Source organism: Nyctereutes procyonoides, unplaced genomic scaffold (assembly GCF_905146905.1).
Source record: "Nyctereutes procyonoides isolate TBG_1078 unplaced genomic scaffold, NYPRO_anot_genome, whole genome shotgun sequence".
In the NCBI taxonomy this organism is placed as follows: Eukaryota; Metazoa; Chordata; class Mammalia; order Carnivora; family Canidae; genus Nyctereutes; species Nyctereutes procyonoides.
Genome location: NW_026575131.1, coordinates 706328 through 723036, shown reverse-complemented (window position 1 = coordinate 723036; position 16709 = coordinate 706328). Strand labels below are relative to the sequence as shown.

Sequence of the window (16709 nt, the reverse complement as noted above, 5' to 3'; positions counted from 1 at the left end):
AGCTGAGCTGGGTTAACACCCAGACATGTTGCTTTCCCATGGCCACCAGGATTCTATTGTGGTCCCCTCCCTGCTGTGTGAGTGCCTCCTGGGCCTCAGTTTCCCCGTCCATAGCACAGGACTGATTAGGAGCACTTTGTTGCAAAGCTCTTAATGAATTGAGGACTAGAGCCATTTCCAAGTGGGCTCTTCACGGAGACCTTTGGGAAGGTGATGAAGCAGCGTGGACCTCTTTGGGAGTCGAGGAAGGCACACCTGCTGCTAGGTGGGCTGCTGCCACGCCTCCCACACGGTGGCAGGAGGAGGGGATAAGGAGCATTGCCCACTTTCTGCACAGATCCTGCGTTCTGTGCCAGCCTCAGTGTCCCGCAGCTCCCCACCAGGATGAACACCCAACATCACGGGCCTGCTCTAAGACTGCCAAAGCAAAGCCCAACATCAGAGCCCCACAGCTGCCCAAAGCTGTGACCTAGAAAACACAGCCCCTTAGGGCCAACACGCCACGAACGGGACAGACAGACCAGTGCGTAGCCGTGTCCCCTACACAAGCCTGGCCTCTCAGAACGCTGCCCCGGCTCAGGTCAACACTGCAGGCTGCCAGGAGGGGTCAATGACCCAACGGCCTTCCCCCGGCTCCTTCTGCGGACCTGGGCCCAGTGAGGGGCTGAGGAGTGGCTCCGAGCCGGGGCCCCTGCCCAGCTGGACCGTGACCTCCCAGTCTCTGCCTGGCCTCCTCGCAGAGCTGGCCTCCGCCTCAGTCTGCGCCAGCATGTCTAGCCTCCAGGCACTGTGCTCCGGCCTGCCGCTTCGGCCCCTTCCGGAGAACCGGGGACGCTGGGCCGGGGTGCCCCATGCGCCCGTCAGGACCCCCAGCCTCAGCCCCGCCGAGGAGCAGGTAAGCCATCAGCCCCATGCCCGCTGGGCCTTTTGCCCTCTGGGTGCTCTCTGGGTGCGTCCAGGTGGGCATTTCCTGTTCCTGGGTCTCTACGGGGCTGCAGCTTCTCAGCTCAGCCTCCCACCCCTGCCGCCGGGAGCCCCGAGGGGTGTCGGTGGGACAGAGGGATCCAAGTATTCCGCACCCCTTCCACCCACTTCCTCATTGCCCCCCAACTGCCATCCTTGGGTATAAGATCAGGGTACCCACCCACCACTGGGGACCTGAGGCCCAAGGTCAGAGGAGTAAAGCCTGGGTGAACAGCCCCGCACGGCCCCCTTCTGCCGCGGACACTCCGCGACTTGAAGGTCTGCAACGTAGTAGGTTGGCTCCTGCTCGCGCCTGCGCCCCTCCCCCACCTTGCAGGGAGCCCCCGGGGCGCTGGTGGCGGGGAGGGGGCGGCGGCCGCCGGGTGGCCCCCAGAGCCCCGCGGAGACGGCCCGGGGCTGGGGCTGGGGCTGGGGACGCTTGGGCCAGCGCCGCAGGCAGGTGCGACCGTCGGGGACGCCTGGTCTCCCCGTAAGCTGGGTGGGGGCATAATTCCACGGGCGCGGTAGTGGGGGCCGATACGTGAAGTAGGGGGCACGATGACATCAACAGGACTCTATCCTCGCTCAAAAGAGTCGAGAATTTCAGGAACAGTGTGTGGGGGAGGAGAGATCCAAGCACAAACTTTAGAAAAGGAACCGCACCGCCCAGACACAGACTGCGGCCCTTCGACTCCGCCCGGCACGGCTCAGGAAGTGGGAGCGGGCCCTGGGGTCAGAGGGGGGGCGCTGGGGCGGGGCAGGGAGGGCGGGGGCGGGGCGAGGGCGGGGCGGGGAAGGGAGGGCGGGGGCGGGGCGGGGAAGGGAGGGCGGGGCGGGGTGGGGCACGTGAGGGGTGTTGCTGGGGGGCAGGGCCGGGCGGGGGCGGAGGTGAGGGATGTTGCTGGGGGCGGGGCTCGGGAAGGGGCTGGACAGAGCCGGCAAGGGAGCGGCTGGTGAGGGCGCTGAGGGGAGTGCTGGGTGGTGCTGGGGGCGGAGCTCTGGAGGCCTGGCTCCGCCCCCTCCTGGGGGGTGCGCTCCTCTGGCCCAGGTCCCTAAGTAGTCATTAAAGCTTCCTTTCTCTGGGTCACCTCCCTGCTGGGCGCCAAGGCCTCGACCTTTGACCAGTGAGGGCCTGGAGGGCTCTGACAGCTGCCCATCTCAGGTGACTCTTCCAGGGCTGTGTGCTGGGCAGAGGGCCCCCGGGAGCAGAGGAGCTGGACCCCCTCAGCTTGGCCCTGGGCATGTCAAGTGTGCCAACCAACTTGCAGGTCTGGGAGTTTGGGCTGTGGACACCTGCTGGGACGCCAGGGTCAGCCAGCCTTCAGCTGGCACCTGTGAAACAGTAAGAAAGATGTATGTTGACCTCTGCCCTGACGCCCCCCCTCCTGCTAATATTTGGCATTTGACCTCAGTTCCTGGCACAAAGCTCCTAAATTCTTTGGAATTTCCTGGGTGATAGGAGCCTCTTTTGTTGCAAGGAAGCCACTGTGGGTAGGCTCCTAGATGGGGGCCCCGTCACTGAAAAGACCATTCCTTGATTAGGAACTTGGGCCTTTAGGCCCACCCCCTATTCTCTAGAGAGGGGAGAGCAGCAGGAAATGGAGTTAATAATCCATCATGCTGTGTGTCGAAGGCTCCATTAAAAAAAAATCCCTTAACTACCCTTAAGAGTTCAGAGAGCTGGGTTGCCGAACACATTGAGGTGCTGGGACAGGTGTGGTACCCTTAAGGGCATGGAGCTTCCATGCCCTTTCCCTATATCTTACCTTGTGGACCTCTTCATCTGGTGATTCATCAGTATCCTCTCTCAGATGCTTTATTATATAATAAACCAGTAGGCGTGTTTCTTTGCATTCTTCAAGCTAGTCTAGCAAATTACAGAACCTAGAGAGGGAGATCATGGGAACCCCAACATGTGGCTGGTTGGTCAGAGTACAGGTGGAAGCCTGGGATGTGTGTCTGGTGTCCGAAGTGGGAGGGGTAGTCTTTGGGACTGAGCCCTTAACCTCAGTGTGTTAGCTCTGGGTGTGAGGACTCCTGGTGGATGGTTTCAGAACTGAATTGAATCTCAGGCCACCCAGCTGGTGTGGAGAACTGGTCACATGGTGAAACCCCTCAGACCAGTCACAGAAGCATTTTTAAATAAAATAAAAATAATTAAATGTGTCTCTTTGATTTTTGACGTAAACTTTCCAGGTGATTTTAGAAGATAAGGAAGTCAAGTATTATACAAGTAAAAGTCCCCCACTTCTCCTGAGTCACCATGGCCATTTTGGGGGATATCCTTCTGCACACACTTTATGGATGTACAAAAAGTGTGTGTGTCCTTCTTAAGAATATAAATAGATACATTCTATAAGCATCAGGTCTTTTTCAGATGTTCATTGTTGGTGAGTTTAGAATTATCTCATTCGTGTTAACTGGTGTGCAGTGTTTCATTATTTGGCTGTGCTTCACTCTGTGTTCTTCTTTAAGTAGATTTCTCTGTTTAAATATAGAGTATGGTCTGGCTATAATTTTAGTCAGTGTATTCTCAGCACAAACACAGGACAACTTCGATAGTGCAGAAGGAAATTTTCATCTTAGAACAGAAGCCCTTGCTCTACCAGAGAGGTCTTCAGCACCCCCTGGCGCCATATGCAATTACTCTTAGTGACCTTTTCTCCATATCCTGTGCCACCCGCAGCGGCTGTTCTGGACATCAGATACTAGACCTGAAGACCTCCCAACTGTGTCCGTGTCCCCATCATTAACAACATACTATCTTGAGCTTCTTTTTTTAAACAATTTTATTTATTTGTTAGAGACAGAGAAAGAGGCAGAGACACAGGCAGAGGGGGAAGCAGACTTCCCATAGGGAGTCCAGTGTGGAATTCGATCTTTGAATTCGGGGATCACACCCTGAGCCAAAGGCAGACGCTCAACCGCTGAGCCACCCAGGCATCCCTATCTTGAGCTTCTTGAGAGAGGGGCTCTGTTGGGTTCATTCCTTGGTTTTTAGTGATAGTGGTATTTGTTTGTTGAATGAATAGGCAAGAGTATATGCTAAGTGTCCCAACCAAATCCTACAAGAGATTAATGGGCAGGAGAAATTTAGGAGAGCTCATTGGAGGAGGTGGTCTTGGCAACACAGGCAAGGTTCTTAGACTGAGAAATCCAAGAAGGAAGTCCATTTGAAGACAAAGGGGACAGTGAATGTGGAGAGATGGGCCTGTCCAAAGTATAGTGGAGGTGGAGGAGGCCCTATGTAGGTTCAAGCTGGCTGTAAAGCTTGGAGACTCAGGCCCAGCCCAATTCAGAGGACTTTGAAAGCCAAGAGAAGTGTGGACTTTATATGATGAGTAATGGAGAGCCCCTGAGGGTTTCTGAGCAGGGGCATGACTGGCTGCTTAACAATACTCCCCACAGAGAGTATAAAGGTTTCTAGAGATTTCCTAGAAGGGCAGGGTGGGCAAGAGGCTCAATCAGATGAAAGAATTGGCAGCATGGAGGGCCATAAGTGTGGCGGACGATCATTTTGGTGGCTGGCACTCCCAGGACACATATATGTGCCAGACCCTGTCCTGAATGTGGCAATTCAGTTAATCTCCAAGACAGCCCTATGACGTGTGTGCTGCTATTGTGCTCATGTTCCAGAGGAGGAGACTGAAGATGGGGCAGGTGAAGCGTGCACATGCCACATAGCCACCCCTCTGGGATAGACTGAGACATGAAGAGCTGGAGCACTGTAGAGGCCCCTCTGTGGAGGCCGCCACGCCCCCAGCTAGGAAGAGCTTGAGCCCCTGGTTGGGAACCAGGAGGTCTGGCTCCAGGTCGAGTAAGAGCTGGCCTAACGAAGCCTGAGCAAGAGTGGGTGAGACACTTGAGGTGATCCAAATGAGGCCACACCAGGTGGATCATAGCTATCATTTTTGACAGAAAGAGTGATAGTCGGGCAGCCTGGGTAGCTCAGCGGTTTAGTGTCACCTTGGCCCCAGAACCTGATCCTGGAGTCCAGGCTCGAGTCCCATGTTGGGCTCCCTGCATGGAGCCTGCTTCTCCCTCTGCCTGTGTCTCTGCCTCTCTGTGTGTGTGTGTGTCTCTCATGAATAAATAAATAAAATCTTCAAAAAAAATGGAGTAATAGTCAAAAACTTTCAGGTGGCTGATTTTGCCCCACCAGCACACTGCCAGGTTAGAGTGGAAGTAAGGCCTAATCTGAATTCTCTCCCCCTCTCCCTCCCCACCCCCCCCCACACACACCCTATTCTGTGAGCTAAACAAAGTCATAAGCTGGCATCATCTTAAGGGGCTCAGCCACCATGTGGGCAAGATTTGCTTATGGCAGAAGTAACACCGCTCCCGAGACAGGGTTCTATCGCTGTCTGTTATTTTCCTAGGACTGCTGTAATAAATCTCCACAAACAGAATGGCTTTAAAATAGCACAAATGTATTCTCTTACAATTGCAAGTGTCGGAAATCTGGAATGGGTTTCCTTGGGCCACAAGCAAGAAACACTAATGTGTAGGCAAGAATACTGGATTCATTTTTCTTCTTTTGCTCTCCGATTGAGTCTCATGATTCCCATTTTTCGTAGCACAAATATTATATATGAGATTGTCCTGGTTTATGCGTATGTGTCCCAAAAGTTCATAATATATTTTCAGTAGCATTAAATATGTTTTGAAATATCAAGGTAAAAAAATATATGCAGCAGAGCTGCACTCCTTCTGGAGGCTCTGGGGGTGAGGGTGGATCTCTTTCCTTGCCTCTTCTATCTTCTAGAGGCTGCCTGCAGGCCTCATCCTGTCTTCCATCCTCAAAGCCAGCTGCATGGCCAAATTCAAATTTCTCTTTCTGACTCAGACCCTCCTGCTTCGCTCTTACAAGGACTCTGATGAATATATAAGGCTGACCTGAGTAATGCAGGATAATCTCCCTTCCCCAGATCCTTAACTTAATCACATCTCTTTTCTCTTGTCATTTAACATGTTCACAAGTACCAGGGAATAGAACGCAGACATCTTTGGGGCCCCACCACACCATCAGGGACCCAGAATTCTCCAACCTGATGGCTGAACCTGGGACATTTCATGAATTAATCCTCTGGCCCTAATACAGGCCACTGAGCTTGTTAGATTTTCAGGTGGGAAGATTAAGGCCAGGTGGGAATGGGGGCTTGCCTAGAATATTCTTTCCAATTTAAGTATCTTGAATACACCTGATTTTACCAATAAGCACCCACTTATAACATGCATTATATGATTAATAGGCCATAATTTCACCAATGATAACCTACCTGTGACATTCTATATGCTGCATAGCAGACCCTGTGGTGTAGATTGAGATTTGGAGAGCTGAAGTGCTTGTGGTTGCATCCTGAGATTGCTATGCCACCTGACCACCCAGGGGGATGCCAAGGAGTATGCCTGCTGGCTCTCCCTGTGGGTGCTGTGGCATTTAAAAATAAACCAAAGACCTCTAAACAAGGAAGCTACAAAGCCAGGGTTGGGGAGGAAGCAAGAAACCCTTAGGTTCTGCATCAGGGGTCTTTAAAAAGAACAGGTGAGTTAGAGGCACTGTGTGCTGGTCAGTGTGCATGTTCTCACCTAATCCAACTACACAGTTGTACTCCGCACCAAGGGATGAAGAGACTGAAGTGAGGGTGACCAGCCCAAGTTCACACAGTAGATGGCAGGGCCAGGGGCAGCTCAGCTCAGGCTGCTGGTCCATGTTTCTCGGGGAGCTGCCAAGCTTGTCCCTCCACCCAGCCTTTCCTTGCTGAACCTCCTCTGCTGAGGTTCCCAGTGTCCGTGGGGGCACCTATCCAACCAGCCCCCTACAGGCCTGTCTTAGGTGTGTGGCAGGACCTTGGACAGACACAACCTGTCCGAGCACCATTTTCTCATCTTGATGCTGAGAACTGCTCCCAGTCAGAGACTTGGAATATTGAATCCAGGCCAGCAAAGAGAGCTGCTGCTTTGTAATTTGTTTCACTGAAGAAATATTTGCTGCATGTCTATTAGGTAACTCTAGGCTTAGTGGATAAAGTTATCGAACAAAAATATAATAGAATACTGTTGCTGAACTAAGTAAAAACATGAAATTGTAGATAAAAAGATATAGTTTATCCTGGAAAGAAAAAAATGAAAACTCGATATAAGCATAGTTGACATTAATACATGTCTAGACTAAGTGAATATCAGGGAGAAAGAAAAATTCATGGTCATAAAATGGAAATCTCATACAAGGGGAAAATATGGCACCAGAGGTCTCATGCTGCCTTTAGGACTCAGGAATTTACCAGAATCCCCTTTACGTGTAGCACATGTGCATTCTTCCTGCAGAACAGGCTGAATTGGGAATAGCCTTTAAAGACTGTCTGTTATTTTCCTAGGCCATTTTGAAGAATGGTCGAGTCATTTCTATCAACTGACACATTTTTTAAAAAGATTGCATTTATTTATTCATGAGACACAGAGAGAGAGAGTCAGAGACACAGGCAGAGGGAGAAGCAGGTTCCATGCAGGGAGCCCGATGCGGAACTCGATCTCGGGACCCAAGGTCACACCATGAACTGAGACGCTCAACCACTGAGCCACCCAGGCGCCCCTATCAACTGACACATTTCAAAATTCAAATGTCAAAATTTGACAATTTTACAGAGTCCAGGACTTCAGTAGGATTGAGTTGAGCCCCAGTAGTGAAGCCGGCCCTGCTCATTGCCACCTCTGAGTGGTTTGTGAAATCTGCTTAGGGAGTTGCAATCAGTATTTATTAGAAAATGAAATAAAAGAAGCTAGAGCAGGATAGAACATATTAGGAGCTGTGTAGTAAGGTCAAGTCTTGTGTAGATTGTGTGTGTTTGTGTGTGTTATATTGCTTTTGAAACTTCTTTCACTGCTTAGTTTTGCTGGGCATGCTCTTCTGAGAAACCGTACACCAGCTAGAAGACAACAATCTTTGTGTTGAGGTGTAACACGCATAGAAAGCAGCCGACGCGACACCATGTGTGCACAGATGTGAATGTCACAGGCACACAGGGAGAGGGGGACAAACCCCAACCTTGAAGGGGAACCACTGTCCTGACTCCTAAGTCGTGGCTTGGCCACACTGGTCTTGGCTGGCCTATCCAGAGTTATGCTGTATGTCCCTTGAATGTGGGCTTCTTTCACTCAACAGCAGGTAGGGAGCCGCATGTCTCTGTGGATGGTTTAGCTTCAGTGCTGTCCTGTAGCAGTTCCCAAAACGGGGTTCCCCAGGGCAGCAGCAGCAGCAGCAGCACTGGGAACCGGTCAGGGATGCAGGTCAGAGGCTACACCAGACCCTCGGGAGGATTCCAGGGTCTGCTGGAGTTGGAGAACCTCCGGCTGCAGCATATTCCTGGCCTCTGTTCTTGAGGGAGAAACTATTTCTCATCAGTTTTTTTCCCAAGGGACAAGGGATGATGCATGTTTATTTCACATGAAAACTAATGCCCTGAGCTGGGGTTTTCTTTATGGCCTCTCTCACCATCGGCTGCCTCCTGAATCTGCCCCCCATCCCCAAGGGACACCCTTGTCACTCATCCATGCAGTGTTAGACCTCAGGGTGCACGCCGCCTCCTCCTAGCCCTCTGCCCCAGGCACCGATGCTCCTGGCCGGGCACCCAGCACCATCCCCCTGGGAGCACTTCCGCCCCTGCCTGAATGCTGGAGCACCCAGTCCTGGGCCGTGGCACTTCTCCCATCACCTTCTGCCTCCCAGTGTCCAAAGCCCACCTGCTTCCCTCAATCATTACACCACCTCTCTGCTCAGCACATCTGCACCAAATGGTGAAGAGAATAAAATCACCATTCCCAGTTCCTTATTTACCCACTCCAAAAACCATTTGTTCCTCAGGGTCAGGTGGTTGAATAAATGGCCTCAACATCCACCCGGACAACAGGTTGTCACCTTGGTCCTGCCTCTAGGTTCTAGTCCAGGCAGGGTGCTATGAAGGGGTCCGCCAGGGCTCTGGTCCTCCTTGAGCTTAGCGAGACAGATTGTAAGCAATAAAACAAACAACCTGTAGAGCATCCAACAGTGAAGACTTTGGGAAGGAGACAGAGGCAGGGAGGCAGGCCACTGCGGAGGGGGCATCTGGACTGAGACCCGAGTGAAGGAAGAGACCCTCTAAGAAAACGCAGGAGGGGCAGAGAGGATTTAGGCAGAGGAAGGGTAAGTGCCCAGGCCCTGCGGCAGGACTAGGACCTTCAGGGATGTCTGGAGGAGTGATGAGAGGGCCTAGGAGTTGGGCTGACTGAGAAGCCCTGAGAAGGTTTCTTCTTTCTCTTGGCCTGCTGCCCCTGCTCCACGCTCTGCCCCAAGCCTGCCTGGATCCAGCAGGATCTCACTTCCAGAGCTGCAGGTGTGCAGTTGTGCAGTGTCTAAGGCTGGTTGCCAAGCTGGGTGCCGGTGGAGGGTTGCTTCTCTACACTTGCACGAGGTGACTGTGGGCTCCCAGCAGATCTGCTTTCCCCACCCTTGTGTCTGCATCTCCCCCTAGAGCTGCAAGCCTCAGGGCAGGCCCCCTCAGGTCCTTGACTGGGATAAACAAAGGGATGGACTAGAGGTCTGCCCACATGAAGGGGGAAGGGCAAACAGGGAATGCTTCTTGTAGGAGGTGACATTGTAGATGGACTTGGAGGGAGAACTAGGTTGTCTCTGAGTGGGGCCATAGGTTTCTGAATGGAGAGAGGCACATCTGAGGAGGGAATGAGGAAGGCCCCTTAGGGAAGCCTCACAATGCTTGGCCTGGAGATCCTCGGCCCCTCATCCTCCTCCTCCTCCAGCTGGCACTGAGGAACGCCCTGCGCTACTTCCCCCCGGATGTCCATGAGCTACTGGCCCCTGAGTTTGCCCAGGAGCTGCGACTATATGGGCATATCTACATGTACCGGTTCTGCCCTGATGTCAAAATAAGGTCAGTGCTGGTGGGTGCAGCATGGGGGGCCCACCCAGCAGGGGCCACGCTGGAGGTCAGTGACACCCAGACTGCCCACACCTGGAGGCCCACGGCTCTGGCTTGCTGAGTGGGCAGCCCTCACGCAGAGGGGGTGGTGGCTGTGATGTCACCCGAGGGGGTCTGCCTGGGGTCCCAGCCTGGTGGGAAGATGAGGGAATCCTGTTCGGACAGGTGTCTGGCCTTACCGTCCGGGGGAGCTGATTCTGAGCAATTCCAGGGCCAAATTATATACAAAATCACCTCCTGAGCTTCCTGTCTTGCCCTGTGGGAAGATGAGGAGAGCCTGAGGGGACAGCTCCATCAGGGCCTTCAAACAGCTTAGGTTCCCCCTCAGGGGTCTCAGGCTGAACAGTACGTGGTGCTGGAGGCCCTGTCAAACCGTGGATGGCTGGGCCTCACCCCACATCATGGATTCCGCAGCCTGGGTGGTGCAGGCAGGAGGGTGTGCCTTTCTCATAGCTCCTGGGCCCCGCTGCCCCCATCTGGGGGGCACACCCAAGCACAGTTGTTCTTGAATGTGCCCAAGGCCCACACCTGTCTGGAACCACCCCAGAGAAGGTCATCTCCCCATAAAGTAGGAACTGCGTCCCCTTGTTCCTATCAGGGCCTGTTGGCCTGGGCTCTGCTCTAGAATTGACAACCAGCAGTGCTGGTGGCATGAAGGGAGGGATGGATGAATAAACTCCACCTGGAGTAGAGGCTTCTGGAAAGCAGATGCCCACTTTGCTTCAAAGTCCATTTTCTCCCAGTTGGACCTGCCAAGTGGGGAGGAAGGGCGGCCCAGGTGGGTAGGGACCTAATTCCCCATCCCTGAAAGGGCAGGGGTACAAAGCACAACATGAGCACCAGAGTGGGTTGGCCTCGCTGGTTTGGAACCCCTTCTGCTGGCAACACCAGGTGACTTCGGCAGGATGCCAGGTCTTGCTGTCCACACCTGCATGGCCAGGGTGGGCCTGAGCATTAGCAGGCAGGGAGCTTGGTGCCCTCCTGTCGTCACACCTGGTGGCTGGTCTCCCCTTGCAGGGCCTACCCAATCGAGCAGTACCCCTGCCAGACAAGAGCCGCTGCAGCCATCATGCACATGATTATGAACAACCTGGATCCTGCCGTGGCCCAGGTAACACCTGGGGGACCCTGAGGCCTGGGAGCCAGCCCTGCCCAATAGAAATGTAACTCAAGACATGTGTGTAATGCTTTTAAGCTTTTTTTAAAAAATTTTTTATTTGTTTATTTATTTGAGAGAGAGACAGACAAGACAGTGCACAAGCAGGGGCAGTGGCAGAGGGAGGGGGAGAAGCAGACGCCTCACTGAGCAGGGAGCCCAATGTGGGACTCGATCCCGGGACCCTGGGGTCATGACCTGAGCCGAAGGCAGACGTTTAACAGACTGAGCCATCCAGGTACCCCTGCTTTTAAGCTTTTTCTTTAGAAATAATGATAGAGGGATCCCTGGGTGGCGCAGAGGTTTGGCGCCTGCCTTTGGCCCAGGGCGCAATCCCGGAGACCCAGGATCGAATCCCACGTCAGGCTCCCGGTGCGTGGAGCCTGCTTCTCCCTCTGCCTGTGTCTCTTTCTCTCTCTGTGACTATCATAAATTAAAAAAAAATGTTTAGAAATAATGATAGATTCATAGGAAGTTGTAAAGATATAATGCAGAGGGGAACACAGAGCCTGTGCCCAGCTTCCCCCAGTGGCTATATCTTCTGTAACTGCAGCACAGCATCAATGCCAGGGTATCACCACTGATATAATGGACACACATGCCATTCTAATTTTTTTAAAAGCTACATGAAAAAGTAAAAAACGAAACAGGTTTACTACTGTATTTTGCTTATCCCAATGTATCAGAAATATTATCATTTGAACAAGTAATATAAAAATTCTTGGGATCTTTTGCAACCTCTTTTCCTACTAAGTCTTTGAAGCCAGGGCGTATTTTACATTCAGAGCATGTCAGATGAGCTATGGTTCAAGTGCTCAATGGCCACACATGGATGACGCAAGTCTGGCCACATGTGCACAGGGTGTCCTTGGGAGCCGGTCTGTACATCAGATACCCATAGTTGAGAAAGGATAGCCTTTGCAGGGGTGAGTCTCCAACTATTAAACTTGAGGGCAATATGGTCCTAGAATTTGAATATTCTACCTTGAGGTGTGAGCTTCCTCTGCCCTGGGCTTGGCCTCAGAAACTGGTCACAGACAGATGCTTCACACTGACCCCAGGCTGAGTTTTCAGGGGGATCCCAGATCAAGTTCTGACCCTCACATCACACTGAGCTCTTACCCAGTCACAGGTGGGCCTGCCTCGCCCTTTCTGCCTTCTCCCCCTGCCCTTACCACTCCTTCAAGGGCATCAGCCACTTGGCCCTATTAAGCGCAGCACAGAGGTGGGGGCCCTCCCTTCCTAGGCACCCATCTCAGATAACACCATGTCTTCTCCAGTTTCCACAGGAGCTCGTGACCTATGGAGGAAATGGTCAGGTGTTCAGCAACTGGGCTCAGGTACGCTACCCTGTATGGCCTCCCCCCCCCCACCCCTGACCCCACCACATCTTTTGGTCTGGGAGGAGCTTTCAGCCCAGGGCTCAGGACTCAGGTCTCAGCCTCCCTGCTGCCTGAGATGCCAACACTGGAGATATGGTGTATACTGAAGGTCCTAAGGTCATGAGTGGCATGATCGAAGGCACCAGGAGCCACTGGAGAGTAACGAAGGCCAGGAGGGACGGGGCACTGGCAGGACTGCTGGCACTGTGGGAGCTCTCTGGGCCTGGGTGGTGAGATGGGGCTCGGCGTGGGGCGCCCCCTTACAGAGCCCTCCACTCTTTGCTCTTCCCTGCAGTTCTGGCTTGTGATGTCCTACTTGTCGCAGATGACAGAGGAGCAGACCCTGGTCATGTATAGTGGACACCCACTGGGCCTCTTCCCGAGCAGCCCCGGGGCCCCCAGGCTGGTCATCACCAATGGGATGGTGGGTCCTGGGGCAGCCAGGCATAGTGCCTGCCTGGGGGCTGTGGGAGAGCCAGGTGCCCCCAACACCTGCCCCCACACTGTTTCCTTTGTGCAGCCCCCAACCCTTGGCTCCCATTCCTCTTTTCCAGGTGATTCCCAACTACTCCTCCAGAGCCGAGTATGAGAAGCTCTTTGCCATGGGAGTTACAATGTAAGTCCCATTTCACTATTTCGGTTTACATCACTCTTTCCCACCCTGTGTGCTATATTATAAAACAATGTAACAATATTAAAAACAATTTGAAACACATTCACAGTGGCAACACCAAAGCACAAGTTTAAGTTTCCATATTCCCTAGGAGTTCTTAGGGATGTGCATACTGGGATTCCTATACACTTGTAAGCAAGTGAACAGTTGGATCCTGCTTTTGGCCAACGTGTTGTTATGTTATGAACAATTTCAAGTAGACAAAACATGGAAAGAATTAACAGTGCACACTGAGATGCGTGTTTAACACACTACCAAACTCTTTGTCCCATGTCTATCTGTCCCTCTATCCATCCATCTATCCAGCTTGATTTTTTGATGCATCTCAAAGTAAGTTGTACACAAGGTGGCCTGGAATTCAATATTTGTTTATGGGTTTTTTTCCTCCTGAAGTGCAATTTACACGAAATGCACACGTCCTAGTGCACCATTCGGAGTCTGACAAATGTGTGCACCTTGCCACCCAAAGCCCCAGATACGAGCACAACCATTTCATTTGTCATAAAATTGATGCATGCTCTAAACTGTGAACTTTTCCCTCAAACACTATAAAAAGAGCTACAGCGGGAAGGAACTCCCTCTCACACCCTATACTCCCCAATTCAGTGTCTGTGTCTTTCCAAACGTTTCTTTAAAAAATTATTTATTTATTTATTTGAGAGAGACAGAGAACAGGGGGAGGGGCAGAGGGAGAGGGAGAAGCAGATCCCACACTGAGCAGGGGGCAGCACAACACGGGGCTCCATCCCACGACCCTGAGACCATGACCTGAGCTGAAGGCAGACGCTCAACCACTGAGCCACCAGGCGCCCCCTTCCTTAGTTTCTAAAAGACAGAATTGGCAGGAGCTTTTAGGCATTTCCTGAGTTCAGTAGTCAGTTCTGCCTTCAGGGGGCTCCGGGATCTCGCCAGTGGCCCCGTGGGATCAGGTCGTACTGGGAGCCAATTAGCCAGCCCTCAGGCTAACACTTGCTAGTATACTCGTCATAACAGTCACTGCCACGTGTTCTGAAATTTATAGATACCTTCACATTTGCTATTCCGCACAAGCCTCTGAACCAGGCACCTTCAAAGCCCATTTTGTGGAGAGAGAAACTGAGGCTCGGAAACCCAATTATTTTTCTGGTTGGTCATAAGTAGTTAGTGTTACTATTATTTATTTTGAAGCCCAACGACCTCCTCTGTTCCAGTGGGAGCAGCGAAGGGGTCAGAGGGGCAGGATGTACGTCCTGGATCCACTGCCTCCTGAGGGTGACGCTGGGCAAGTTGGTGTGCTTCTGTTTTGTGGATTCAGGATGGAAGTTCAAAGATACTAGAACTGCGGAGTCAGACCTCGTCTGGCACACTTGAGGGCTGACCAGGTGCTGTGGGCAATTGGCTATGTGTGGGTGCAAGTCGCCACCGAAGTGGGAACAGGTTTGCCGTGTACGGAATCTGAGACCCTCTAACTACAGCAAAGCCTTTCCACTGTCAGGCCGACAGATGCAAAGCTGCATCAGGGAGGATGTGGGAAAAGAGGCACAGACTGTGGGTGGGTCGGGTCCGTACAGCAAGGCGGGGGGGGGGGCCAGGAGGCCTCCGTCTAGGTACTGGGGTTGACATTCCAAGTGCGGTAAACGTGATCCCACAATTTTACCTCCCAGAGTTACTTTGGGAGCTGTGTGCAGTGGATGACTGTAGCACAAATGACCAAATCAGAGGATTTAAAATCAGTTCCCAGCTCTGCCGCGAACCCCTGTATAGCCTTGGAACTTGGATCCTATCTGTAAAGAGGGGATTTGACAGCTCCTGCCTCAGAGAGTGGCATGAGGATTCAGGAAACACAAGAGGGGACACCCTTTTCCATGTGGCGCAAAGGGAGCCCTGGAGCGTACTGCTGGAGGCTCCCACTAGCGAGCACCACTGGGGTGGAGGTTAGCGGGCCCATGCAGCTTGGGGGTGGTTATGATGGTTTCACCCGTCTCCCTGGGTGGATATTTATTATAGTAGCATGATTTTTTTATGTTGTTGAATAGTCGTGCAACCTTCCGAGGTAAGGATAATGCCTCCCCCTTTTTTGGAAGAAGATGCAGAATTTCCACGTGATCTGGCACCTTTTCCAAATTATGGGATGGACTGGGCATTCTGACACAAATCTGCAAGAATCAGGATCCACCGTTGATCCAGGAGAGAGGAGGGCCTGGGGGGACTTGCTGGGAGACAGGAATCTGAGAGAAGAGAGATGGGGAGTCGAAACTGATGAAGGGGAAAAGCAAGCATCAGGAAGCCTGGGAGCAGCTCTGATCCTCAGCGGTCATCAGGGAAAAGTAAGACTCAGGCAACAGAAAAATGACCCTTCCCCCATCACATTGCCAAAAAATTAAAGTGTTTGATAATTATCAAGTGAGGGGATGTTCATGCATTGCTGGTGACAGTCACTTTGGAATTTGAGAGTATCTATTACTATTTTCAATGTTTGCACCAGATGACCCAGCACCATCCCTTCCTTGTTTCTTCCCTGGGCCCGGGGAGACGGATAGGGGGCAGCTCTCTGCGGAGTTGTTCATGTCGTGCCATTGGAGGGGAACATTCTGTGGCCTCTGACGTGTACTGTGGAGCATGACTAGGAATGAGCAGGGTCTGCATGTGCTTTGTGGAAAGGACCCGCACAGCCAGTGTGCCCCGCCGCCCATCACGATGAGGCTGTTGATGTAAATTACCCTAATACTGGTGATAACAGTAACCTCGCGTGCAAACTGTGCTCTCAATGCTGGGCACCAAAGTCGGCCTCAGTGTGGCACAGCGCACAACCTGACGTGTGCGGCTCACTGGATTCTGATACATGTGTGTGCTGTGCCAGCCACTCTCTGAAGACACCACCGCTGTGACCTCTAGCTGTGGGCCCACCTTCCAGCAGGTGGACCGCCCAGTGGAAGGCCACTGAATATTGTGCAAATGAAATCCCACAGAACGTACTCTTTCACATCTGGCTTCCTCACTGAGTCACTTGACACACTGGAAGACTTTGTCTTTTTCTTTGCCATGTAGCATTTCTTCATATTCATACATTGCACTTAGTTTCTGTGTCCTCCAAGATGGGCATTCTGGCTGTTTCAGGGTTTGGCCCCTGCAAATAAAGTTGTGGTGACTGATGGTGTGCATGTCTTTATGTGGCCATAGGCATGGAAAGTGGAAGTGCTGGGTCACGCTCAGCCTTTGTCGATATGGCCAAATATTCCCCAAAGTTGATTGTACCAATTATATTACAGCTTTGATAAAACAAAACCTGTTTATAAAAGATCCAGGAGGCCAGAGGGGACCAGATTTGGGAGGGGGGTGGCTGTGGCTTTATCTAGGCTTACTTTTTTTTTTTTAAGGAAAATGTATTAATGCATTTTGGGGTAATTAAAAAGGAATTTTAAAGCATGTATAGTGGAAGCTGTGCCTGGCGCTGGGCTCACCCCTGGGCTTGCCTTCTCTGTGGTCAGGTACGGCCAGATGACAGCAGGCAGCTACTGCTACATTGGTCCCCAGGGAATCGTCCACGGCACAGTGGTGAGAAACAGAGCCATGCCTGGCTGCTG

The 16709-nt window shown here is 52.2% G+C and overlaps 1 protein-coding gene across 2 annotated transcripts in view; it reads left to right on the top strand.

Moving 5' to 3' along the window:
* The first annotated feature begins 327 nt into the window (after window positions 1–327).
* The window catches only part of UROC1 (urocanate hydratase 1), a 39889-nt gene continuing 23507 nt past the window's right edge, over window positions 328–16709 (top strand). The window contains exons 1-7 of one of the 2 annotated variants that reach the window (XM_055342764.1): window positions 328–895; window positions 9757–9887; window positions 10953–11046; window positions 12372–12431; window positions 12769–12897; window positions 13028–13089; window positions 16614–16680. In XM_055342764.1, coding sequence (XP_055198739.1) covers window positions 611–895; window positions 9757–9887; window positions 10953–11046; window positions 12372–12431; window positions 12769–12897; window positions 13028–13089; window positions 16614–16680 — 828 coding nt within the window. In that variant the 5' untranslated portion in view covers window positions 328–610. Of the gene's footprint in view, window positions 896–5203; window positions 9411–9756; window positions 9888–10952; window positions 11047–12371; window positions 12432–12768; window positions 12898–13027; window positions 13090–16613; window positions 16681–16709 lie in introns of those variants that run through there. The other variant, XM_055342765.1, reaches the window with a different exon arrangement.